Genomic DNA, 27,938 nt, shown 5'->3' with positions numbered 1-27,938 from the left:
TGCAGCAAGGGCGGTCTGAGCATGTGGTGAGCAAATCATAACTTTTCTTTGCCAAAAAATGTCTGCATTTTAGAGGTAAGTTTTGTGAGTTACACATATCCAAAGCTAAATGAAGACCTACTGAGATCTTCTTTCTAGTCCACACCACCAGTATTGAGCAGGCCTAGAAAAAAAGTCACAAAATTATGACTAACTGGAATCTTTATTCAAGGCTACAATAGCAGATTTTTTATAAGAACCAGGACCTAACAAAATGCAAAATCTGAGACTCATTTAATATAACATATTAAGCACCAAAGCTGACACAATCTCTTCAGGACTTCATCTGCTGTGTAAAAACCCTGTCTCAAGGTAACATAGGAAAGCTACCTAAATGTGGTCCAAATCTATGGCTAAATAAAGGAATACACAGGGAATGTATAAAAGAATGTTTATGATGGGGTCTAGGGAGTGCCATAGCCAAAAACCTGATTCACTACCTGCAGACTAGGTAATGTGAGCTATCTTAGCCTTGGTACCTTGAGCCCTGGGTTCCGGACTTGGGAAATTTAAGTCTAGATTAATGAACAGTTCAGCAGAGCCAAAATAGAGAAGGATGAGCAACATTTTCAACTCTGTCAGAGGTCCTTAACATTAGGGGTAAAACACAAGTGTATACCTAGCTGATAGAGAACTTCTGCTCTAAAATTTTCGGAATATTGGAGGTTTGTCTATGTCTAACATCATCCTGATTGGGGATAACACACAGAGTTGATCATGGTTCTGAAATAAACTGCAACCAGGGGAGTTCCTAGTGTATTTTGTCAGACAGCATGAAACATTCTGAACCTTAAAAAAAGACTATGTTATTCAGCATATTTATTGATAACTGTAAAATAATATGTTAATCAAATATATATGTAGAATTCATAATTTTAAGCAATCTTAGGGCTGCTAAATGAAATCAAAAACACATTGAGGTGAAAAATTATCTTGGTTATTCAAGTTGGTTTTCTTCTATTTGTATTCTTACCTGTCTCGATCTAAATCTATAGAGGATGACTTACAAGTGTCACATAGTCCAGATAACATATGGTAATAAGTCTGTCCTGTCTTGGGCCTTTCACCCAGAGACTTCATTTATTACAGTTCACAAGATAACAAGAAAACCTAAATGAGAACAATGCAGTCAGCTGCCAAAGGAGTATGTGATAAACTCTCAATGAGGCAATCAAGGTCAGTTTCTACAAGAATAAGCAGAGAAACCGAGCAAGGGCTCTAGGCCTCTTCCATGTACTTTTTGGGGCTGAAGCTCACATTCATCAGTGGCTGAAAACCTCTTCTCTGCCTTCGGTGCTGGAAAAATACAAGCAACAGAACAAGCACGGCCAGAGCTATAAGTGCTCCTCCAATTGTGGATCCAACCATGACAGCCCGCACTTGAGTTTCTTCAAAGGAACCTGGAAATATGGAAAGTCTGATGTGAGGACAGCGCATAATTTCATTTTTCAAATCACATGGAAGAAAAACCATGTCCGACAGCCTGGTAATTATGATTGCTTGTGTAGCTTAGTGACCCACTGACCACAGGGGAAGCTGGTAATGTACCATGTAACTGACACACATAACAGAGCCAGAGATGTTTCCTGCCAGAGCAGTCTACAGCTAAATTTAAATTTCAACCTCTCATACAAATTAAAGTCTTGAGAATGGGAAAGATTAAGAGTGACAAGACCAAAAGACCATTCTCTTATCTAATTTGTCCAAAGTTATGAATGATTTAAGCAATTTTTTCTATAATGACATTTCAGCATAGCTGTTTCCAAGCTATTTGAGTCAACAGAAAACCCTCAAATTTTCCTAAGACCACAAAGCAGCCTATTGTCAAACTTTTAACTGAAAGCACTACTTAGCAACATTCTGCAGACCAACTCTAGATTTTGAACCACTTCTGAGGAACCACTGTCTTCTCAGATAATACTGTCCATTCTTAAGTTAATACTGCTCCACTTGGATGAATTTTGAGTTTTCTTTTATGCTTTCAGAAGCAAAAATTGCCTGCTCTCCTGTTCTGAAAAATAATACATATCATGAGATGGCAATAATTACATTTGCCTAAATAGTCACAAAAAAACTCCCAAAACGACTTGAGGTATTCGGAAGTTAATAAGACATGCAGGTTTAAGGAGACATGGCTCAGGGAGATGTCACACTGATCTGTAAAAGCTAAAAGTTGTGTGCCCCAATCTGCAGTCTCTGTCAACAAGAGTCAAGGCAATCACGCCCAAATTCAGTAAGGTCCCAAAATCAATTGTTTACCACTTTACCATCTTTCAAGCAAAAGCCAGCAGTGTATGTTGATTTCTAATGTGGCTACATGAAGTCGAATTAGCAACCCATATATCTAGATAAAAGGGAAAGGCTTGGATGTGAAAACTTTGCCTGAACACAGACCATGCAGACAGGGATAGATATGCAGCTTCACAGGGAGCTGTTTAGGTGGGAGTAGAAGAACAGCAGAATCACAAGATGTCTTTGTTCCCCTCTGCACACCTCATGCTCAAGGGGCAGTAGCATTTCCAAAGCAGGAGGTGGGACAGTATTCCAAAAGGAAGAAAAAAATTTCATAAAAGGGGAAGTTTAAATTTTTAGTGAAAATTCTGGGGACATCCCTGAGAAAAGCACTGCAGAAGCAGCTAGCAAACCTCCCTAAGTCAGGGCTCTCCTCTGTGGGTGCAGCCTGAGGACAAGGTTTTCAATCTTTTGCAGTCTACAGACCTTTAAACAGTCTCCACAGATTAAAACCACAGATATATGGTAAGCATTTAGAAGAAATCCCTGGCCACATAGGTTAGATAAGCACCTACTGCCTCCCAAAGGAATGCAGAGGTGAAGAAAGTAACTGTTCCAATTTAATCTTTGGCAAAGCAGCTGAAGCTTGATTTTCATGCATCTATTACACTTGTAACTGCAAGTTAAGTAACTGCAACTTGTGTTGCAAAATTTGGATTTTGTGCATAAACACTTTGCTTTCTTGTTTTTTATATTTAGCTGATCTGCGTCAAAGGTATTTTCAAATGAACAGACAAACCCTAAGTCACATCACACTTACAGACATGGAAAAGCTTTAAAATTAGGAGTTTATAACATAAAACACTCAGGTACATCTCCACAGGGTATCGAAAGATTAACAGAGTTCATCTCTAATAAGATTTTCAGCACATTATTATTCAGGGCCCTGTTCAAAACAAGTATTCTCTAAAATGACTGGCATTAGCCAGACAAGCTCCCTGGCAGAGTGCCTGACCTCTGACAGGTTAAAGGACCCTGTAACAGGTACAAACAGTGCTGGCACTGGGAGCCAAAATCAAAGGCTCCTTCAGCCTCAGAGAAGTGTTATTGTCAAGAATGGAGCAGTTCAAGTTGATGCATTTTGCAGCAGAGTAAACTAAGTACATGCAGACTCAGTTTCCACAGCTTACATGGTGAGTTGCAACTACCCGTGTGTGCGTGCTAGCAACCATGTGAACAGACCCATGCCTATTGTGAAAGGTGCCTTATTTTTCATATGCCTGTGTCATTGAAAACATGAGCTGTCTTATAGCTTGGAACAGCCTGCATACCTCTGCAACATACCTGGCAATTCAATGGCATAGGTGTAGCCAAGCTGCTCCGCAGTTTGGAAGAGCTCATTGTTGGTCACAGGAGGGAAAAAAGGGACCATGTTGTAGAGTCTGTTGTGACCGATGGGGGCCAGCTGCTCAGGCCAGGCATTGTCAGGGGGGTTAAACCGTTTCATCCACTCATCAAAGATGGCATCAGTAAAGGAGTGAAGAACCTGCAAAGCCAGTCATGGGCAAGCACATTTATTAAGCTCTTTCATAACTTGGCAGCATTTAAAACACTCTCACCTAACGTGGCAGCAGCTTTTGAAAGAGGGAGAAGAGAGCAATCTAATTTAGGTGGATTTTACAGAACAAGAAACCAGGAAAGCTCATGAGAATCGAGTAAATTGCTCTACATAGGACATTTGGCAGTATACATCTTATTGCTGCCTTTTCATAATAAGCTCTTCCTCCAGATGGCTTAACATCAGCTGGCTATTGAATAGGCAGGCCCATCCTCTCTGGTGAGTGCCCTCTGACCTCATTCAGGTGAATATATCTCTCAAACATATTTTAATCTCTCTCATCTCTGAGCAGATATGGAAAATTGCATGAAATTTGATTCCTGCGTGTTCATATTAAAGTGCTCCACCAGCTCCACAGCTCCAGGTACCCGTGAATTAGATCAGGTTTTTCCAGTGAGTTTATAAGTCTATAAAGCACTTAAATACAGGAAAGTTGGTTTTGTCAACTGTAACAGATGTCTGAGGCAATTCAAATTAATTTATGAGGCACTCATGTTTTTTTTATTACAACCTTGGAAAAAACTTAGTAAATATCCTATATAAAATAAACTTGCACATAACATTAGAGCATTGTGAAATGAAGATTTCATTGTGTAAGAAAGAAACCAATGCAGGAATTCAAGAATTATTAAGGAAATAACCTGAAGATCAATACGTAAGTGTTTGGACTAATTTCTCCGATAAAAGATTGAAAACTTAAAATAAAGGTAAGAAAAAAATTCATTGCACTAGAATTTATCTATGTAATCACTGTGGTTTAGCAAAGAGTAAAATCAATTGGCATAAATTTATTAGAAGACAAAGATGTGTAAGCAGAGTCTACTGTTGGCGTTTTATTCACACAGTTGTGTTTGTGCTGTTCATTGCAGCACTGTACCAGAGCACCACATCATTTCTATTTCCCAAAAGCCCCTGAAATTAGATGTGCTTCTTTTTAGCCTATAAAATTTGAAACAAAGGAACAAACTTCTCAGTCTGCTGCTCTAAACTAACAAGCCCCACTTTCAGTTTACCTTGTTGCTGTTAAATTGTCTGGTATAATTAAATTTAGATACCACCTGATGAAAGGAGTGAGAGCAACATGACTTGGAATAGCAGCTTTTCTCCCTAGGAACTTATTTTATATTTTATATAATATATTTTATATTTTATATATTCTGCACTTATTTGACCATTGTGCAGGTGTAGCAGTGTTCAAGAAAAGATACAGAATTTTTCCTTTTCTACTTAAAAGAGTTATTTTTTGGAATTCACTTTATTTCTGTTCTTCAAATCTCTGGTGAGATAGGTGCCTTTCAGCCACAGCTACTGCCATTCACACTGGGGAAAAAAGACATACCACAAAGATGGGATCATTGGCAGCTGCGTGAGGGAGAACGCTGGTCCCATTCAAGAAAGAGTGAACCAAATTATGAAGGCTCAGCATTGGCGAGTTAAGGGCTCCACTTGGTTTATCGAAGCCTTCTAGTGCATTCCTGTGGATAGGTAAAAGCAGCATCCAGTAACCATATTTTGCTGAGAGATGCTCACATAAAACCTGTGACCCAGGCAGCTCTGGAGAAGCCAAAGAACAAACCTGAAACTGAAATTGGAATTGCGGAAAAAGGGGGGGCTGTCAAACTCCTGCAGGGAAAGGCACCTCCTGACATCCTCTGCAGTGGGTAGCTGCTTGCTGGAGCTCCCATGCGGCCTTCGCCGCAGCGGCCCTTCATCACTCCCATTACACAGTGTGACCAGGCGGTTGTAATCATCCAAGCTGAGTGTGAAACAGAAACACAAGTCAGAATAAGGTGAGGACTTCTTGGCTTTTAGACCAAGGCTTTTAGAACAAGGCCTTGGCTATATGTGTGGGAGAGCAGGGGTCAGGGACTGACACCTCCTGGGGCACCTCAGTTTACCTCTTGTGTCCTGGGAGATAAATTCATTGCAGAACTGTCACTGTGCCATACTTTTCTGTGGCTCTGCATCCTCTGTGGACCGTCAATCATTTGGACAAGAGTTACCAAGTTCATTGTCCACAGAGAGAGGATGCTTCAGAAAAAGCAAGCATAACTCTCTTCACACCTTCTCTCTCAAGGGCTTTGGAAGAACAGCTTTTGCCAAACAATATAAAACATTCTTTTGAATTCTGAACTGACAAACTCTCAGTCCCAAATAAAGACTAGTTTTTTAATTTAAAAAAGAGGGAAGTCCCACTGCGAAGCTGCAGGGTGGGCTGAGAAAATGCAAGGAATAACAGAAAATGGGATTTCACTTTCCATCCCTCATCTCCTCTAGAAGTAAAGCGACTGCAATGCTTTCCATCCTCTTTTTCAGGATCTGGAGGACATCCTGCTTTTGCAAGGGTTGCCCAGTAGCTAATGGTGAGCAAGTCCTTTGTATCGGAGAGAAAGAGGAAAGAAGGAGGAGAAAAACAGTGTAACACTTGTGAAAAAATTCTTTGCTACTCAGTGTGAGATGAAACTGCATTTTCAGAAACTCCTGAAGTAAACAAAACCTCTTCTTTGTTTGACCTTGGCAAGGCAAGAATTTAGTCACTTCAGTTTTCAGAAAAAACAAAGCCCTATTTATCTTAGAGAAAAAGTAAGGGTGAGATTTAAAGCCAAGTGGTGCCTAAAGCTAGAATTTCAAGTAGCTCTTGAAAATCCCTGAGCTCTTGGTACCTCCAACTGACTGATTGCACACTATTCCTGCTCTGAAAGGAGAATGTTATATGGGTATTGTAACAGGTAGCATCATATGTCATAAGCACCACAGTCCTGCATGTGTATAACCTGTCAAAGCCCTACTCTCACCCCAATCAGTGTATGCCTACAGAGAGCTGGCAGCAAGCTCCTGGTTGTCTCTGTGTTGTTTTCCATGTGAAATCTCAGGCACTTTGAAGTCACTCCCCAAACCGCACTAAGTATTTCAGGATTAAGGTCTCACCCAATACAATGGAACAGATTTTTCAGCCTGTCTCTAGCTTCCTATATGCCAAAACAGTTTTCTGTTTCTGCTGCCAGAATCAGTTGGGTTAGGCAACATGCAGGCATTTCTTCTTTAAAAAGATACTTGCCAATGTGCAAACTCTTCGCTTTTGGCATCCTCAAATTGGCTGAACCAACTAAAATCCTGTATCAAAAGAGTCATCTTCAAAAAATATACTTCCATAATACCAGAGAGAGAATTTACACAGCACCATCTACACACACACACTGACCATGATTCCCAGTTTTAAAAAAGATGACTTGGCTTTTTTCCTGCCTCTCACCCACTGAGAGGGGAGCCCATGCTGTCAGTACTGAATTAAAGCAATGTTTGATCAGTATGCAAGCTTGCCTTGGATATTCTCATACCTGTTACAAACTATTTGCCACTGGGAGAACCTGGAGTTCAGGCTGATCAGCCCCAGGTCATCTGGCCGCGGTGCTCCGAAGAGCTGATCCGTGCAGATGTCACACTCATTTCTACCCGTGGCAAAGTTCCAGTAAGGCAGCGCAAAGGAGTCGTTGCCTATCAGCCGCTGCAATGGACAGAAACATGTTAGAAAGAATCACCTTCAAAGGCAAGAGGAAAGAAAGGACTCCTGCAAGATTTTTTTATTGGGTATTCATTGCATATTTCACTGGATAGTCTGCTTTTCGTTCTGCGTTTCAACTACGTGCACTTCACAGTGTTGCTTCAACTCCTTTCAAGAGATTGGGGCATTAAGTGTGTCGTAGCAAATACATTGTCACTAGTTTCTCTACTGTTGGACTGCACTTCTTTTGGCCATGTTAGGCTTTCTGCCAACTCAGAGACCATGCAGGAGAGCAGGAACAGCCTGAATTGAGCCATAAGCAACGAAGAGGCTTTCTGAGTGATGTAAGTGGGTAATGGGTAAAATTGTGCATGTGGTTTGCTTTCGCTCCAGAAAGCCTAGCCCTAGGGAAGAATCTGAACTTGTATTAATAGAGGAATACAGTGCATTTGCTTGTGCATGCTTGTTAGTTACAATTTCACACAATCAAGATCCTGAAGATATTTTGATATCAACCATTTTTATTAGAGAGCTGCAAGGCTGAAATACAGTAACATTACCAATGTAGAAGTAATGCAAATGGAAACAAGTCAATGCTTCAGCAACTGACTGTCAGCCACATTAACATATATTTCTTTAAAAGATGTATTGCTAAATATATGTATGCATTAAATGTACACATTGGCACATTTAAAGAGGTTGATATTTAGATTTGCATAATACTTAGATTTGCATAATACTTAGATTTGCATAATGTTTACAGTTGCTTTCATTAGGGTGGTATCTTCAGCATCACCAGATGATACCTGCTACCATGGTTTACGTATATGTGTTGCTTTGATTTTGTTAAAAAACTGTTAATTCACAGTTTCTGTCCTCTGTTGTGGAGGTGAAATAAAAATCTCCATGATAACCTTCACATCACTGTTCACAGTGAGAAACTGATCAGTACCTGGAAAGCACTAATTTCACTTTAAACAAAAAAGGATCAGTGAGCAAACACTCCTGGGAGTTTGGGTAAGAAGCAATCCTAGGAAATAGGTTACCCTTGTCTGGCTCAACAAAGTCACATAGTAAAAGAATCTGAATGAGGAGCAGGAAGACTGTTCAGCTAACCTGCAGATCTCTCTCCAGCAACAGCAAATGGTACCTATGCCAGGTAACAAAGGCAGGTCCTTGGTGGGAGAAATCGATACCTGTGAACGGGTGGCCAGGTCCTACAAAGGGAAGATAAAATAAGCACTTAGGTACCAAATGAGGCTTGAGAGAAAGACAGCACGTTCTTCTATTGCCTGGAGTGGAGTTAAACAAAAACCTGCAGCTCTGCACCTTTGGACAGAGCGTGCACATCACAAGCTACATTTACCTGGGACAAGTGAAAAAAACTCCTCAGGGGCTGTTCACTTCAGCACTTCTCAAAACTTCACATTCCCCTTCAAGTTGGACATTGTGAAGATTTCTTATCACTTTAGTGGATTTTGCTTTTAAGAAACATTTTTATTGTCTGAAATCTTAGCTCCTTGCTAATATGTACTGCATTATCTCATTCTCTTGATCAGCCGCAGGACCTACACAATGTATCAATCGAGAACCTCAGCATTTTCCATAACCTGCCAACAGTAATTCAATGTTCTTTGCCAATTTTCTTTAAATTGTGCTTGTTGTTTCTTGTATTGTGTTCTTGTTATTACACATGAGAATTACGACACACAAAGGCTGGCGACTTCAAACCACATATGGATTTATTACCACAGCAAGCTTCAATCCACATGTGAATTTATTTGTCACTGCAGCAGTACTAGAAGTTGCCTCTTTCCCTTTCCACATTTCTGTGCTGTCCCTGAAGGACCTTTGCTCTTGCTAGGCTAGAGAATGCTTCTTTCAGCCCTGCAAAATAGAACAGTGTCAGAATGACACACTGAAGAAAACCCACTGCAGAGTAGCAGATACCCTCTAGCAAGGAGGTAGATATGGGCTGTTCAGCTTGCACATAGGACTGTCAGGTAGAAAAGTCATATTAGTGCTGTCGCCAGTGAGAGCTGGTCTTTGCAAAATGGGCTTAGCATAGGTACTTGTGCCTAGAAAAGCTATGAGGACTGGAATTCAGATCTGGGAGAAATCATAGTATTAGATACCCAGACCTCTGACCTGGTTTGGTTTTAAAAGCTGGCTGTGGTTAGTCAGGCAAATCTCATCCTTAGACGCTTGCAGATGGCTACAGAAAGCAGAAGTACTCAGGTCCCAAACATGTCTGCATGTTCTCTGCCTTCACTGCAGAGCCCTTTCCTTCTGCTCCTGCATTTACCTTGTCCTGTGGAGTAGGAATGCCTTTTTGAAGTCAGTCACTGTCTGACCACGCTTCAGTTCACCCAGCGACGGGGCCTGAGAACCACTTCTCTGTCAGACAGAAGATGCACCGTGAGTGTGCCTGGTGTACTCCATCAGCCATGGGGTGGGGAGCCAGAGCACAGCAGGTCTGAAGCACACCTCCCTGAACTGTGGATGACCACCAGCTTTTCATCATCAACTGTTTCACTCCTCAGGTCTGCCCTTCCTGGGACTCTCACTGCCCAATGAAGTAGCACAGCTGTAGTAAGCATACTTGCCTTTGTTCAGCAATGATACTTTTCACCCTTCCCTTTACCTGCAGAGTATCACTGGATAAGAAAAGCACTAACCTAATAGTGTGTCTCTGACTGAGTAGTAATGAAGCCAAACAAAGTAGTTATAAATACTACAGTTGGCAATTTGTGGTTCCTCTCCTGTGGGACCAAGCAGGCTTCTCCAGTGCTGAGTTGCAATTACATAGTCTGGGTGAATGGTTGTCTTTGCACGGTCTAGAGCGTTGAAGAACTGATCTCTCTCCTCTGGCGTCAGAGAGTGGATATCCTTCCTGACAACTGCTGGCTTCTCCATGTTGCATTCGGGGCCAGTCCAGCCGAACTTACAGTCACCACAGTTATAGCCAGCAAAGTTTCCTGAATCAGAAGGGAAAGAGAAGTCATGACATTGTGAATCAGGGAAAACTAACAGTGAACGCAGAAAAATTATGAATTAGCACTCTTTTCTGCCAGAGATGCCAGCTCCTGGAAGGGACAGCAGCTGAGCACACTGGCAGCTTTGCCAGTTGACTAACCAGAAGAATGGCTTGTTTCCCAGAGACATACAAGGGCCAAGAATCACACTGAGCCAGTTGGGGAGGTGAAGCACTGGGTAATGGGTTTGATGCTGCAAGATGCTCAGAGCTCCATGAAGCCTTCAGGCATGAGAGGAGTCTCAGTGAACAAAGGGCTGAGCACTTCAGGTTAAGTGAAGTGCTTTGCTTGACTAGCTCTCAAGTACTCCCAAGCTTTCAGGATCAAAGCCAAAAAAGGGTCAGCTCACATGGATCCTTAGCACAGGAAAAAAAGAAAATCCCAAACAAAACAGTTCTCTTAAGAACAAAACTTTGGAAAAACTAATGCCTCTTATCTGAGACCTGATACGGTCCAGGATGAGCACCAGGAGTGCTGCAGGTCATGCTTTAAGCATTATTAAATGGTGCTGCAATAGGAGCCTGCAGAACACTGAAGTACCATCATTCCCCACTGGCATCATTCCTAAAACAAGTAATTGGGTCCACTATAGGCTATTAGCTCAGACTCTGAAAGAGCTCAGGAAAACAGAGCTTTCTTCAAGCATGGCCTCTCATCCACCACAACAGACTGCCAGCAGCAGCAGAAAGGCCCTTCTGCCGCTGCTGATGCCTTTGTCTTTGTTTTGCCTTTTCCTGTCAGGGGAGATGGGGAGCAACCAACCAACTGCTCCTGCAGCAGACATCTGCCTCCTGCTGCACACAAGCAGGCTGCTGGCATAGCACTGGTGTAGGACAGTGGGCATTGCTGCCAGAGGAAGGAGGGAGCAGAACAACAACCAAGGGTCCTCTGGGACCAGTGCTAAGGTTAGAGATCACAAAGGTGAAGACTTCAACTAGGTTTTCGACTGTGCATAGCCCAGTGACATTCCATGGGGACAGCTTCCAGGTGTGTGGCTTATATTTTGCCTGTTACGGGCAGAAGCACCTGGGCTTAGCTGCCACACTTCAGTTAGAACAGAAGGCACCCAAAACCAGGGGTCTGCATTTGTTTAGGGGGATGATGACATGCCAGAAAAAGCAAGCACGTTATAGTTTTGCAAAAGAAATAAGATAGCATATGTTACTATGATGAGGGCAGAGATTAAGACAGGGAACATGGAAAGTTGATTTTATTACAGTATCCTGAGAATCCCAACAGAAGAGCACAACTGCTGTGTGAATTTGGTGTATTCCACTATCTGCATACTTGCTCAGTACATGGACCATGAACTTCTGGAAAGCAGCTCTTTTCCCCTCACGACAGAAGGTACAATTCAATCCTTTTAAGAGAAGGGGGACAAAGCAGAAATTAACCATGAAAAGATCTGTCAGCAACCTTTTTTGGTCACACTTCCATTAATTCAAATGACCCATCTACTCACAGTGTTGGATAAGCATCACACTGAAACATAGCACAAACAGAACCAAAGTTAGGGCAGGACCACGTTTCTCCTGTCTGGTCTTAGTACCAGAACAAGACTCCACCACTCACTTGCTGAGGCTCTGATGGTGCCTATTCCTTTCTCAATGATGGCCCTGTGAATTCATCCAGCTCTTGATACCCATGCTCATTTTATCAGACAATACCCATATTTTAGGTATATTTTATGCACCTCCCTGAGGCTATGAATAGGAATTTGCAAAAGCCTAAAGTTATGAGTTATTTTCATGGGGAAAAAGCTTTTCTCCACGTGTATGTGATCTGAAGCCAGGTGGACCAATGAGTCCTCACCTGTTTCCCTTGGGCATGTGCTAATTAAATCCAATTGATGCTCTGCAGAATTAACCAGCTTAACCACCTAATCTATGAAGAAAGCCAAGTGGTCCTTCACCCAGTTCTCCCACTGACACTTTTCAGTAGGAAATCAGCTTTTACTGAGTAAGAAGGAGGACTGCAGTGAAGAAGACACTGGCAAACAGGAGGAGACAATTTCCAGGCAAAGTTCTGCTGATTGTGTGGAACATTTTTGTATCATCTGCAGATCTATTTGGCAATGTCTCTCGTCAGAAATGCACACAACAGCAACACTTCATGAAATAGAAAGTTGCTTTTTGTCATTTTCTTTCAGCAGACTTCATGCATCACAGGACTGTCATTATGGAATGGTAAGGAGCTGATGGAGGTCTGGGATTTCTCACACTGCAAACAGGAATGACTGCAGTACCCAGACCCAGGTGTTTTACGTCTCACCCAAACCACTTTTTCAGCATTTATTTCTCAAGCATTCTACTAGGCCACTGGTCTGGAAATGATGCATTGCTGCTTTCAGAAAGTCCATTTACTGCCTTGTGGACTTCCCAGATGATAGCACTGTGAATTGTTATGTCCCAATCTCTTACAACTTAACTTCAATTTCTGCTACACTGGTGATGGTGGACTCCAGCTATACAGCTCTAGGAAAGCAGGAAAAGCAGTCTCATGTTATCAGGGTATAACACACAGTAGACATTTTCAGGAACACAGTGAGACCCTTTCAAGATTTTTTTTTCAATACAGGGACCTTAGGAACATGCAAGGATTCATGCCTTAGCACTTTTTTTCCTTCACTGACTAACAAGAAGCAATTCAGTGTACTACCTTCCCTGAGGCTATGCCAGGAACAGCAGAGATAATTTTCACCTCTGGTGGTTTCTAGAGAACATGGTGTGAGAGGTCATTCTGGCACAGACACAGGAAACCGTGTCACAGATGGGATCCAGACATTCCCTGCTTTTTCCACTGCTTTCAGGAATTACCATCATGCTGCCCCTGGGTAATAAAAGTCATCTGGGGTGTCTTCCCCACTAACCCTTTTGTCTGGAGATGGGATCACATGCTTTGGGAACTTTATTCTGTGTCTAATCTTACCATCATTAATAGTGCTCTTTCCCAGTCAAGTTAGGTGAATCTGGCTGTTTCTGTAGGCACTATGGCCACGCAGCTTCCCCTAGTGGGTCAGTCCATGGGCATGACATTGAGAAAAAGACACTTCTTATGACACAACACTTCGTATGTGTTAATATATATCACTGGTCCATGCTAACACCAGCTATCACATACCACTGTAGCTGCTCCTCCATCACAATGATTGCCTGACCTCACAGGGATTTGCCTACCTCTGAGCAGTCATAGTATGTGGCTGGCCTTCAGACACTGAGCATAACACAAATAAATAACTCCATCAATTTGGTGTCTTTTGTTCAGTAAAAAGGAATCCATCCAACACTCATCATCTTCTGCCTTGTTTTTTTGTACCAAGATGAAACTGGAACAGCTGTCATACCTCTTCAATTCACAAAGACCAGCATAATGAACATCATGTATCAGATGGGGAAAAAGGACCATTTTCAGACTTCTTTAGCCATTGCATTAAAACAGGAGTTACACGAGATTTGAAAGACCAGCATACTGCAGTATCCCAAATGTAGAATCAGGATTGCTATCATGCAAGACAAATAGCTCTTCTCTTCTAGCTCTTCATCTGGACATACTGTTAGGCTATAGAATGTGGAAGATCTGTACCTAGCAGGGTTATCAAGGTATGGTTGCACTTTACTATTATCCTGCAGCCACATTGCCATACAATTAAGTAAATGAAGTGCATTTTGTAACTACTTTGAAAACTCATTTTAACTAATGGGAGAGCCATCATATCAGCTACATGGCTTACCTGGCAATTTGCTTACAGCTAAGTATTTGAACTTAAATTTTCTGTCCCCAGCTTGATTATAAATTGAACAGGAATGTGAAAAGATTTAAATATTTTTTATCAAAAAACTTCTATGGAAAAAAAAAAGTCATGTTCAGCACATGTCCACACATCAACCTTAAATGATGGCTGGAAAAAAAATGAATTATGTTTAACTCCTCAGTGAATCAAACTACATCATTGTTAATCACTGTCACAATCTGTACTAGCAACCACATGACTGACTGCAGTGACTTTTTCACAATAACCTTCTGTACTGAGTTTTAAAATGTTATGGCAGATCTGTATCCCATTAGTACAATTTGTTTCCTTTAGAACTCAAAATAGTGCTTAGCTCCTAAATCTTCTAAAACAGTATTCTTCTAAATTAAATTTAACTATCCCACCAAAATACTGCTTTGCTGTGTAACTACCTACAAGTGTCAGTGTTCAGGGTTAGACCACTAAATCCAACATTTGGTCTATTTCAACACACCTTATTGAAAAACAAATTGCCCTTCACACAGTACTGCACACTGTCAGGAACTGTCATCAGGTCATTGCACTTTAAGAATTTATATAAATTGAATTAATACTGTGTAAACCCAAATCAATTGTAGACCACACAATGGATTCAAAATTGAAATTAGGAACTAAAACCTCTTTTCTATCTCCTGGCTACATTCATGCCATAACCACATCCTTTTTTCTAGAGATTATATTTTTGCTGCCACCAACACAGAATGAAACATTCAAGAAGCAGCATCGTGACAACAGACTTACAATTATCATTTTGATTACAGCTCTTTATACAAAAAGTGGGAATTAAAGCTGAACCTTTCTGTTGTACTAATCTTACACTGTTATGTTTGTCCCCAGCTAAAGAGACACTAGTGCATATTATCTGCTAAAGCCTAGAAAGGAAAATGTGGGGTTTTTTTTTCATTTTCCTTAGAAAATCTACATTAATTTGAGAGCAAATGTAAAAATAATCTGATCCCACAATAAATACTCATCAATATCTGTTTGCGTTAGGGATATTCTCCCCACCCCCCCCCCCGACATATTCAGCACCCAGACCTGGATGGACGTGATATTAAGACACTTTTCCTCAGTGAACAGCAACAAATAGCCAGATTTTCAGGGTTCCTTTTATCCTTAGGTAGAAAGTTTTCAGCAGATTATTTTATTGCAAGAACTCCAGAATCCCTCTTTTGGAAAACCCTGGCCCCTGATCCTCACAACTCCTCCAGGTTTCCTACCACACCACCATCAGCTATGTGACACATTTAAATGGCAGTGTCTAAGCAGATACAATTAGCTACATGGCAGTTGGATTTCCCACAGCTTATCGTTTACACCATGTCTAAACTATAAATTAAACAGTGCCAAGATGGCATTGGAACACAACCGTTTATATTGTTAAAATGCCAGAAGGAGCCTTGGCACAGGTTGGAGTTTGCACAAGCCAGGAACTATTTCAAATAGGCAGTTTGCACATAACATTCATTTGGAAAGTAAGATACCTTAATAGTAGACATGTGCACTGTTCCATGTCCCTTTGAATGTGGATATTTAATTTATGTTACCTACCACAGGCATCATAGCCCTAGATGCCTAATAAAGGCCACATGTCACACGATTTAAAACTCTGACGTGCAGGCAGCGAACAGTGTATAAAACAGAGTGAAAAAAGTGCAGCAAAATACTAATAGACACAGACACACAATTGCCACCATTGCAAAAGCATCAGATCTAATTCAAACCCCGTGCAGTTGTGAACTTGTTAGTGTTCACCCAGGAATGCCTTTGCTTGCAGCACCAAGAAGGGCAGAGCCCAGGAAACCTTTCTGCAAATCATCCTTAAGAATGCTGTCCACGTTATCTCTGGCATATTTAGATAAATAAAGACTGAAGTATACAAATGAAATAAAAATACAGTGGGAGAAGCTGGAATTAAAGAGCCAAGGAGAGCAGACAGCTCAGCAGAAGCAAGGCTGAATGAGGTGACAATACATTCTGGTCACATAACTTGGGACCCAGCCATGCAAATATCAAATACCAGTGCTAACCTTTACCTGGACAAGCAAATTAATGTCTGCCTATGCAGACCATGTCCGTCTACACAGCTTACTCCTAGGTTCTGATACCCTAATCACTTGGACTGGTGTATGCCCATGTGTTTCAGTGCTCTTCTGACTCATATTCTATGTCTGTATGCAATACCTGTCTTCAGTTTTGGAGTTATGTAAGTCCTTAAAATGAACAAAAAATATATTCAATTTTTGTAAGTTGTCTGGAAAAGTACTTCCGCACAAGCATTTAAAATATAGTCAAAGGACAACATAAAAACCAATTATACTCTGAAGTCTGTTATGATTTTGAAGAGCTTCAGTAACACCATGTATAGTGTTACATAGCATGTAAGTCACCTGCCCCTACCTCTCCGCTTTCACTTGATAATAGTGCTGCAAAACTTAACCCCATCGGCAGAAATTTTCTGCAGTGCTTCCTTCTCAGATTGGTCTGGGCTTTTTTGGCAGTGAAAGCCAATATATATTTTAGACAAGTCAGTTCAGCTAGTCCTAAGAATCAGCTTAAAAGAAAGCAAGCTATTCTTCCCATGTTAGAAAATTCATACAGTTTCATGTTCCCAACAAGAAATCCTAAGCTGTATTTGACGTCTGTCCAGCAAGTGATTTCAGTGCTTGAGACGTGCCTTTTGCCTGACTCCTGCTACCATCTCCTACCAGCCCTGCAAAGCAGTCTGGTCTGCAAAGCAGTTGCTGCTCATTTTAACCCTTCTTCAAACAGGGATGCTGCTGAGAAAGGGTCCTGTCATCTTATTCTGCCCTGGTGTCACCTTCCTATTCTCCCTCTCCTGCCAGTACTAGTGCACTAGTCTTATTACAAGCTGGTCCTTTTGGCCAGGTTAGTCTTCAAGTAGAACTCATCCCTGATTGTTTCACCTCCAGCATATGGAGACAGAAGCCCAAGCAAAGTCATTGGTGGGAGGGAACAGCTGGAAATGGAGAGGAAAAGGACAGATGGCCTCTTTGCTGATGTACAAACCGAGTGAGATGCAGACTTAGTTAATAACCCTAAGAAACACCATGGCCAGACATCCATGCAATTTCAGTGCACAGGGATATATTATACTGCCAAGTTCTATGCCAAAAGGAATACATCTCTGATCAACAATGATCAGATCTGATCAGATTGGAAGTGATCCACCAAACCATGATTAACAGTGACAGAGGTTTGAAGGCAGCAATGAAACATTCAAAACCCTATGGAGAGAGGTGATGGATGGCTATAGGGGCAGCTCCAGAGGCAAAGAGGAAAACCCAAAAGTTTGCATGAGAGAAAACACTTTTTAGACTCCACTGCTCTGAAAAAGAGCTGATAGTATCATGAACACAACAGTATTTTTTAGGAAACAGATAATATTTGAAGTCTTTTTGTTGCCTTACACCACCAGGGATGTTTCTGGTCTTTGGAGCATCCAAAGCTCCAAAGTGGATCTTTAGTGGACCCATCCATCCCCCAGCACCCCTCTCACCTGTGCACTGACAGCTCTGGTTGAAGAAGTTGAGGGGCCATCGTTCCCGATCATCCACATTTCGAAGGGTGTAGGGCCCACTCCAGGGCTGAGTGTCTGCCTGCACGCCCTGACACCATCCCCGGCCCTGCAGGGACCCACAGATGTTGTCTGGGTCTGTCCCCAAGGCTGGGCAGCAGCGCTTCGAGCGAAGGGCATCCACTGTCATGCAGGCACGGGGGAACTGTGCCTGAACCCTGGGAAGACAGCAGCAACCCAGGTAGCCCAGCCCAGCCCAGAAGAGCCACCTCAGGGTGCCCATTATGGCTGGGTGCAGGTTCTGCCTCTCTGCTGGACCTGAGTGAGTGGAGCAGGGAAATCGCCGCTGTGGGACAATCTGTCCTTCACGTGGCTCCATGCCCCAGGCAACTGGGGTAATCCCTCTCACTGCTGAGGATGCTGCTGTTGGGTGTTTGTTTAATCCTGGTCTCAAATTGTCTTGAATGCAGTTCAAAAGATAGATGCTTTGGATGTGTGATGCCAGCCCAGCAGCCACAGCTTTGAGCAGGGTTTATATAGAGGTTGGGAGAAGCTCTCATTAGAGGGATTAGCACAGCACAAATCCTCGTGTTTTGCACATGACATAACAGAAAAAATGCCAGCGTGAGAGCAAGTTCTGCTCTGGCAGCCTGTCAGGAGAGTGAATGCCTCAGAGTCATTTCTCCAAGTCTTTCACAAGCTTTGAGAAATTGATGGGGTTTTCTTAGATGAGGTGGCTGGAGAAACAGGTTAAAACTTTTAATCAAAACCCTGTAAACAGATGATAAATAGAAGAGGAAACCGCTTCTCCTTTCACTGCAAGGTAACACTTCCCACTAAAGCAGTAACAGTAGAAAAGTAGAAAATGTACTGGAAGCACAGTGGATATAGGTGCACCATTAATGAAAGTTAACAAACCTGGTAGTAATAGTTTGGGATAGAGACTCCATCTGCTGACTGCAGAACTCCAGTGCTTGTACTGTAAACAGTGGCAAGGGGAAGGCTCCCTTCTTAATGGCCTTTTTGCATGTAAAATAAATTATTTAAGTGTTTTTAAAGGGTAAATGGTCCTTGTTTGCTCTCTGATCCTTTCCCCATCATTACAACAAAGATTGTTCTGGGACTGGTCTGGCGGCTAGACTTTCAGAACTGTCACAGCTGAGTATTTATTACCCACCTGGCAGGAGACAGTCTGTAAGATCAATACACACACCAGACACACAGACAAGTGGTTTTGTTCAGGACATCGACAAAAATTGCTCTAAAAAGCTCCTCATACCCAGTAGTACTTCCCCACAATGCAGCTACTATGTGCTAAAGGAATAAAATTAATAAATCAAAATAAAGTAAGGATAAGTCATGACAGAAGTGTGAAGCAAAAGCTATTAGTTCAGCTCCACCATACTGAATACAAACTGGCACCTCCCTCTGCTTCACTAAAAGCTTTCGCTACCTCCCCCCTCCACACCTCTATTGTTTAGCCAATTTTGGCTATGCATAATGAAAACAACTGTGGTTGTGTTTGTTCTATTCAATATTTCCATGTATGCTCAACCGCACCATTGTGGCACAAGAAGTCTATTACCTATGCAGCAAACATACTGCCATCATGGAAGCTAAAGAGCTCATCCACATTGCAGACATTGTCATCAGCACTTTCAGGTTCTCAGACCTTTATATCAAAAATTTATTATTTGCCAGACAAACTAAAATGGGATTATACTTCATTTATGGAAGCACAAAGCCAATCACCAACACCCTGTAGTCTGAAATGGGTTTCAACTCATCTCTCTGAGGATTCAATTTACCTGGAACTGGCTTTTGCTTGCTCTTTTCAATGCAACATGTGAAAAAAACAGAAAGAACAACTAGTTGCTGGAAAAACATGTTGAAGAAGCTCAGGTTATAAATGGAGGCACTAACCCAAGGACACTCTGAACAACACACCTCCCTGTACTACTGAGCACCTGAATACACCTTTCTGGTGTGGAAAAGATGAGTCTTTGAATCTAGATTAGACAATGTCTTGAACCAAAGTTATCAACATACCATGTGAAAGCAATTGACGGGAACACACATTTATCAGCATCACAAAGAAAAAGAAAGGATAGGATTCAGTTAGCTGATTAAACTGCTGAACTGAATTGTCTATACATAAGAAGTGTCCAAGTAGGCACTATAATCAAAGCTGGCTCAGTTTAGACACCCATAGGAAGATTCCTATGGCCACTTGTGATCTTATGTAAGACAGTGTCGTGGTTTAACCCCAGTGTTCTGGGTTTAGCAGCAGCAGTCATTTTTTCTCCTTCTTGGTAGCTGGTGCAGGGCTGTGTTTTGGCTTTCAGCTGGGAACAGAGCTGAAAAACAATGATGTTTTGGTTTGGCCAAGGACTTTGTGGGCCTCATGCTCTGTCAGGGAGGAGGGAAGCTGGGAGGAAGCAGAGACAGGACACCTGACCCAAACTGACCAAAGAGGTATTCCATACCACAGCACGTCATGCCCAGGATGTAACTGGGAGAGGGACCCAGAAGGGGCCTAGAGTGGACTGCAGGGTTGGAGGAGGTATCGGTCGGTGTTTGGTCGGGCTGGGGGGCGAGTTATCGGTCGGCTGGTGATGAGGTGTTGTATTCTCTTCCCTTATTATTTCCTTTATCATTACTATTATTGGTGGCAGCAGTAGTGATTTGTGTTATACCTTAGTTACTAAACTGTTCTTATCTCAACCCGTGGGAGTTGCATTCTTTCTGATTCTCCTCTCCGTCCCTCCGAGAGTAGGGGGAGGGCAAGAAGTGGGGGGGGAGTGAGTGAAAGCTGCCTGGCATTGGTTAAACCACGACACCCAGCCAGACATCTTGTTCACCCAATCCCCCCACTTCTTGCCCTCCCAGCCCGAAAGTCAAACCACAGCACTGCACCAGCTACCAAGAAAGAGAAAAATGAGAAAAAAGAGAAAAATGATTGCTACTGCTAAACCCAGGACAGACAGAAAGAAAGGCACAGAGAAAGGCAAAGTGCTGAAGCACACAAGGCAAGGTAAGGCAAGGAAAAGTGCCTCTAATGTAGTATAGGAAAAGGAGAAATCTGTCATGTTCAGAGAAGTCAGTGAGGAGAAAAGGAATACCAGGTAGATGATAACGTGGAGATTAACTAGTGAGCAGGGGAAAGAACATTGTGAGTAGAAGAGTAGCACATACGTTAACTTTTATGATGATTACTTCCCTCCATCACAACCATGTAATTTTACAAAACTGCGAGCATGCTTCAGCACACAGAACTTGTACAGATGTAGCGCTGGCCTCTGGTCCTCAGTAACGCACCAACATTTTAGGAATACCCAGAAGGGAACACCTAGACAGAAAAAGGATGGATAGGTCCCACATCCTGGCGTCACAGTGTCGCTGCCTGTTGCAGGCGTGCCAGCATTGCAGCTGCATGCTGCTGCGTGACAATCCATGAAGCAAAATTATAGAAAGACAGTTGTTTTTCTATTAGCCATTGGGAAAACAGGAGGCACTGTCCGTTCCTTAGTGCCTTCCTCTTGAGAATGTCCTGCAGCTTCCCCGTGGCTATTGTGCTTAAATAAAGGAGCAATTGTCAGTCACTGCTGACAGTAACAGCATTATACCAGTTTATAAAATAGCATGCTGAATGATTTTTTATTTACTACAGAGTTTTACTGCCTTCTGAGAAATAAGTAGTACTGTGTGTCGGCACTGCTGCCCAGAACTGCTTTGCAGCAACTATCAGACTTCTCAGGTGGTGAATCTGAGCACATGAGCAGTGGCCAATGCCCTGGTCATCCAAATGCTGACTGTGCTGCCTTGCCGACACTTCTAAACTAACAAGTCAGGCTACCACACCACAAACTGTGTTAAATTTCTTAGTTAAGATACATAGGCTTTACACTGAAAGTATAAGAAAACAGTATATCAGCTACCTCATGTTCTGGATTCATGTCCATGTTCACCCCCAATAGCAAACTTCTCACCCTATTGTCAAAGGGAGGTGAAGAAATATATCACACAGATGCCAAAGCATTTTAGGGGTTAATACACTCATGCATTTTATTTTTCAAGGGTAGGAATATAGAAAAAGAATACTCAAAGCTACAGGCAAAGAAATCACTGAACACAACTCTCCCAAGCAATACAGAATTCCTGAGCAGCAAGTAGGCAGTGGGCTCACATTTTTTTCTCAATTACAGTATTGTTTCTCAGCTCCTTCTACTGTACTCAAGCACAGATTAGCATTAAGCCAGAGAAATATTTAGCCCTTGGAATTTTTGACAAAAAAGGAAAAAACAATAAAGGAAAGAAAAGGAAAGGGAAAAGGAAAAGGAAAGGGAAAATGAAAAGGGGAAGGAAAAAGGAAGAGAAGGGAGAAGGGGGAAGGGAAGGGGAAGGGGGAGGGGAAGGGGGAGGGGAAGGGGGAGGGGACGGGGAAGGGAGAGGGGAATTGAGAGGGAGAGGGGGAGGGGGAGGGTGAAGGAGAAGGGGAGGGAGAGGGGGAGGGGGAGGGGGAGGGAAAGGGGGAGAGAGGGGAAGGGGGGAAGGGGAAGGGGGAGGGGAAGGGGGAAGGGGGAAGGGGAAGGGAAGAAAGAGGGGAAGGGGCATTGAGAGGGGGATTGAAAGGGAGAGGGAGAGTTAGAGAGGGAGGGGAGGGAAGGGAAGGGAAGGGAAGGGAAGGGAAGGGAAGGGAAGGGAAGGGAAGGGAAGGGAAGGGAAGGGAAGGGAAGGGAAGGGAAGGGAAGGGAAGGGAAGGGAAGGGAGAAGGGAAGGGGAAGGGAGAGGGGAAGGGGAAGGGAGAGGGGGATTGAGAGGGAGAGGGGGAAGGAGAAGAGGAGGAAGAGGGGGAGAGAAAGGGGGAGGGGAAGGAGAGAGGGAGGGAAAGGATAGGGTAGGGTACGGTAGGGAAGGAAAGGAAAGGAAAGGAAAGGAAAGGAAAGGAAAGGAAAGGAAAGGAAAGGAAAGGAAAGGAAAGGAAAGGAAAGGAAAGGAAAGGAAAGGAAAGGAAAGGAAAGGAAAGGAAAGGAAAGGAAAGGAAAGGAAAGGAAAGGAAAGGAAAGGAAAGGAAAGGAAAGGAAAGGAAAGGAAAGGAAAGGAAAGGAAAGGAAAGGAAAGGAAAGGAAGAGATCACCATATGATAAGAAGGAAAGGGGGAAATGGATGACCCAGAGAGCTACAGACCAGTCAGTCAACCAGTCGGTCTCACCTCTGTGCCTGGCAAAATCTTGGAGCAGATTCTCCTGGAAGGCATGCTAAGGCACATGAAAAACAACAAGGTGCTTGGTGACAGCCAGCATGGCTTCACTAAGGGGAAATCCTGCCTGACCAATTTGGTGGCCTTCTATGATGGGGCTACAGAACTGATGGACAGCAGTAAAGCAGTTGATGTCATCTACCTGGATTTGTGTAAAGCGTTCAACACTGTCCCACACGATATCCTTGTCTCTAAATTGGAGAGACATCAATTTGATAAGTGGACCACTCGGTGGATAAAGAACTGGCTGGATGGCCACACACAAAGAGTTGTGGTCAATGGCTCAATGTCCGGCTGGAGACCAGTAACGAGTGGTGTCCCTCAGGGGTCAGTGTTGGGACTGGTCTTGTTCAGCATCTTCGTAGCTGACATGGACAGTGAGATTGAGTGCGCCCTCAGCAAGTTTGCCGATGACACCAAGCTGTGTGGTTTGGTTGATGCGCTGGAGGGAAGGAATGCCATCCAGAGGGACCTTGACATGCTTGTGAGGTGGGCTGATGCCAACCTTACGAAGTTTAACCATGCCAAGGGCAAGGTCCTACACCTGGGTCAGAGCAATCCCAGGCACAGCTACAGGCTGGGCAGAGAAGAGATTCAGAGCAGCCCTGTGGAGAAGGACTTCGGGGTGTTGGTCGATGAGAAAGTTGAACATGAGCCAGCTTCAGTGTGCACTTGCAGCCCAGAAAGCCAACTGTATTCTGGGCTCCATCAAAAGCAGCGTGACCAGCAGGTCGAAGGAGGTGATCCTGTTCCTCTACTCTGCTCTTGTGAGACCTCACTTGAAGTATTGTGTGCAGTTCTGGTGTCCTCAACATAAAAGGGATATGGAACTGCTAGAACAAGTCCAGAGGAGGGCCACGAGGATCGTCAGGGAACTGAAGCACTTCCCATATGAAGACAGGCTGAGAAAGTTGGGGCTGTTCAGCCTGGAGAAGAGAAGGCTGTGTGGAAACCTCATAGCAGCTTTCCAGTATCTGAAGGGGGCCTATAAGGATGCTGGGGATGGACTCTTCATTAGAGATTGTAGTGACAGGACAAGGGGTAATGGGTTAAAACTTAAACAGGGGAAGTTTAGATTGGATATAAGGAAGAAGTTCTTTACTGTAAGGGTGGTGAGGCACTGGAATGTGTTGCCCAGGGAAGTTGTGAATGCTCCATCCCTGGTGGTGTTGAAAGCCAGGTTGGACAGAGCCTTGGGTGACATGGTGTCCCTGCCCGTGGTAAGGGTGTTGGAACTAGATAAACTTAAGGTCCTTTCCTAACTATTCTATGATCCTAAGAAGAAATGTCACTGACCCAAATGAATCCATGGTGTCTCAAGCTGCATATCCAGAAGTGATGAGGATTTCTGAAAATTTTAGCCACTGTGATACTTTTTATTTTCTTTTCTCTGAAGAAATATTACACCTCTGATTATGTGTTCTGCCAAACCACCTTTATATTCATTAACGGGTATTTGCAATATCACAAACCTCACCTGAGAAAGAACCTGAGAAAATTTCTATTCTTATATACTCCAAAGATCATGTAACATATCTATAACTTACACATGGCATGAAACTGGCCATAATATGATTGTTTTGAAGGGAAATTAAATCATGCTATTTCTCACTCAAAGTTTTCATCAAATTAATCTTTTTGTTTGTACTTTAAGTGGCAGATAAGCATTTTGGCTGCTGATTTTAACTACTGTGAATTTATGTACTCCAGAGCTCATGAAGTAAGAAGCATGATCTAATGCATGGCTTTCCAGCAGTGCCACCAGAAATGTGTTACTTGAATACTCATGAAGGTTTCTCACTGAAAAATATGTGAAGCAACACTATCATACAAGTTGAAAGACAATTCAAGACTAAGTTACCTTTATTATGCATCTAATATGTAGGCGTTCATGTAGAAGCTACACATCTTTAAGTTCCCATTATAGACAATAGACATCTTAATCATTATAGTTGAAGGACCCTAAGAAGTAATTCACCCAGAAGAGAGAGATCTCAAAGACATACATTTCCTATGAGGTTCAGGAAACCTGGATACTAGAAGAGAGAGCTGTTAAGTGCCCCACCAGAGGTAAAGACTTGTCCTGGGTTCAGCAGTAGCAATCACTTCAGTGAGATGATACCTCACCAGACACTAGGGACTCCATAAGTAAGAGAGCCATTTTTAATGTTCTGACAAAAGAAAAAGCAAGCACCTGAAAAGAAAAGCTACTCCTAATACTAAAAACAGCCACCAAACAGAAATACGTGGGAAGAAAGGCTTCTCTGCAACTCCTCATCTTGGTCTTGTTTGACTCAACACTTGCAGAAACAACCTTTGCTCTCTTAGGCTTACATCTCAAAGCAGTACATCTTAGAAAAATAGCTTATCTAATATTTCAACATTTTCAAATCCTTCAAAACTGCAATAATGGATGACCTAAGAAAAGAGTAGCTCCCACTCCCTTCTATGTTGAACCACTACCCATGTAGTTTTATATATATTTGCAAGATTATCATTCATTTCTAGTAAGTCTGATGATGCTTCTTGAAACTTTTAGATTGTCATATTTATGCCTTTGATTATTCCTATCTCTGTACTGGAAATGTTTCTCTTTTTAATTTTGCAACTTAAACTAAAGAGTAGATGACCTTGAATCTTTTCTCCCAAATTTTCTTTCTCCTCCCCTATATTCTAGTCTTTCTTTCTTACACAGCCTTTTATTCATTCATTCATGTCTTCACTCTTTCTTTCACCACCTTACCCTTTGTCTCCCTGTCCTGTAGCCAGGTGTCGTGGTTTAAACCCAGCTGGCAATTCAGAGCCATGCAGCCACTCGCTCACTTCCCCCCTTCCTCCCCCTGCTCCTGGAGGGATGCAGAAGAGAATTGAAAGAATGTAACTCCCACAGGTTGAGATAAGAACAGTCCAGTAACTAAGGTATAACACAAATCACTACTGCTACCACCAATAATAATAACGATAAGGGAAATAACAAAGGAAGAGAGTATAACCGCTCACCACCCACCGACCGATACCCAGCCCGACACAAGCAGTGATCTAGCCCTTCTGAGTAACTGCCCCCAGTTTATATACTGGGCATGACGTGCTGTGGTATGAAATACCTCTTTGGTCAGTTTGGGTCTGGTGTCCTGTCTCCGCTTCCTCCTGGCTTCCCCTCCTCCCTGGCAGAGCATGAGACTCAGAAAGTCCTTGGTCAGAGTAAACATGACTGAGTGGCAACTAAAAACATCGGTGTTATCAGCTCTGTTCCCAGGCTGAAAGTCAAAACCACAGCACTGCACCAGCTACTAAGGAGAAAAATGACTGCTACTGCTGAACCCAGGACACCAGGAGAATGAGGCCAAAGTCTGTGCATGCAAAGCAGCTCTGGAGATCTCATGATCCTGCCCTTGCAAAAAATCCCTCTGCATATGAACAGTCTCATCAGGTCCTGCTTTCTCATATTTAAGTTATCTATCCAGTCTGTTTCTAATTTACGGACCTTTCCTGAAAACCAGTTTATAGGCTACAACCTGTTCACATATCGTTAGAACAGAAGAGTGATTCAGAGAAGAGTAATCTGGTCAGGTCTTACAGAAAAAAAACCCACAAGATTGCAGCCAGGAATTCAACCTATTGTTATTATTGTTGTATTGTTATATTGTTATATGTGTTAATATTGTTATATATGCTATATTGTTATATCCTATTCCCTCACTTAACCTGTCTGAGAAACCTCTTCAGAGATCATGAAGAGGTACCATGATTTGGCTAATGAGACTCAGTTCCATGTCACTTTCTACCGAAACAGGCACATTTTTTCCAGTGTCCATAGTATGCAGGAACATGGATGAAACCTTAACCTATTTATAGTTCAGACAAATACAACGCTGACTGGTAGATGAAACCATCCTGAGTAAGCAACACCACTTATCTCAGCATCTTCAGCTGGCAAGAGATGTGCAAATAATGTCAGATAATCTGCCACTCAAGACCCTCTCTGTATGTGCTTCTGCACCACGTGCTCAAAGGCTGTCCAAAGACAACTTCATATGTAGTGTTATTTCATCAGCTTTTAGCTTGGGTTAACTATAAATGTAGTCACAGAATGTAAAGTATGATTCATCTAAAGAACCCAGACATCTAGAACGTAAGAGAGCTAGATCTCAATTAGGCTGTGATTCCCCAATAGTCTGTGAAGGAAAGGTAGAACCTCCATGGAACAACTTCTCCCATTCTCAGACAGTCATCTCAGCAAGGTCATATGACCTCTCTCTATCCTCATTTCTCTGCCTAGACCTTAAAAGGAGGTGAGGGCCACTAGTCTGAACTTAGGCGCTGAACTATTAAATGTCTAAAGTGAAGTGAGACAAATGTTACTCTAAATGGCTGTGGCAGGAGAGGACCTGATTTATACAGAGTAAAATTATGATGGTTGACAAAGAAGACAAATAAAATTCAAGCTGGTTTAATATCCTGTGTTCGGCACTTGTGGAGCTCTGCAGATGTTGTGCAAAAGCTGCAGTGAGCCTGCAGCCCAGCTAGCACACAGACTGCCTTTGGGGCTCATCATTCAGGACATGGTCAGGAAGGCATGAGCCTAAGACCTTATGTTCAGCATGAAAGAGTGGGACAGAAGGTCACATCCGTACAATTCAGCAATGCAACAAATTGTCCCAGTCACAGGGAAAGAAATATGAAGGAAATACAGATCTGGCTCTGTACCACATTAAAAAAAAAAAAAATCTGAAAGACTGTACAAATACAATATTCAAAATAACATTACAAATTCTCTAAAGCCTTGACCTTAGATTAATCTTTCAAGGGCCAATTCCAGAAGATACTCTTCTCTCACAATTTTTATTCAAAAACCTAACTCTACTACTTATCCCAAAGGAAAATATAAAATGGAACAAAAGATATTCATCCCTCATGTCATGTG

At 42.6% G+C, this 27,938-nt stretch overlaps 1 protein-coding gene across 1 annotated transcript; it reads right to left on the bottom strand.

The window, feature by feature from the left end:
- Nucleotides 1-207: 207 nt before the first annotated feature.
- On the bottom strand, nucleotides 208-18,331 carry DCT (dopachrome tautomerase). The gene is made up of 8 exons (XM_061361118.1): nucleotides 17,737-18,331; nucleotides 10,070-10,369; nucleotides 8,508-8,608; nucleotides 7,228-7,394; nucleotides 5,466-5,645; nucleotides 5,229-5,364; nucleotides 3,616-3,817; nucleotides 208-1,439 (listed from the first exon to the last, which is right to left on the bottom strand). Exons 1-8 carry the CDS (start codon nucleotides 18,131-18,133, stop codon nucleotides 1,258-1,260), a joined length of 1,665 nt encoding a protein of 554 aa, XP_061217102.1. The 5' UTR covers nucleotides 18,134-18,331; the 3' UTR covers nucleotides 208-1,257.
- Between the last annotated feature and the right edge of the window lie 9,607 nt (nucleotides 18,332-27,938).

Source organism: Neopsephotus bourkii, unplaced genomic scaffold (genome assembly GCF_033783945.1).
Source record: "Neopsephotus bourkii isolate Nb327-2 ecotype Australia unplaced genomic scaffold, CSIRO-AGI_Nbou_v1 NB_1052, whole genome shotgun sequence".
Taxonomy (NCBI): Eukaryota; Metazoa; Chordata; class Aves; order Psittaciformes; family Psittacidae; genus Neopsephotus; species Neopsephotus bourkii.
The sequence above is the reverse complement of the archived record's forward strand: the minus strand, read 5'-3'. Positions and strand labels throughout refer to the sequence as shown.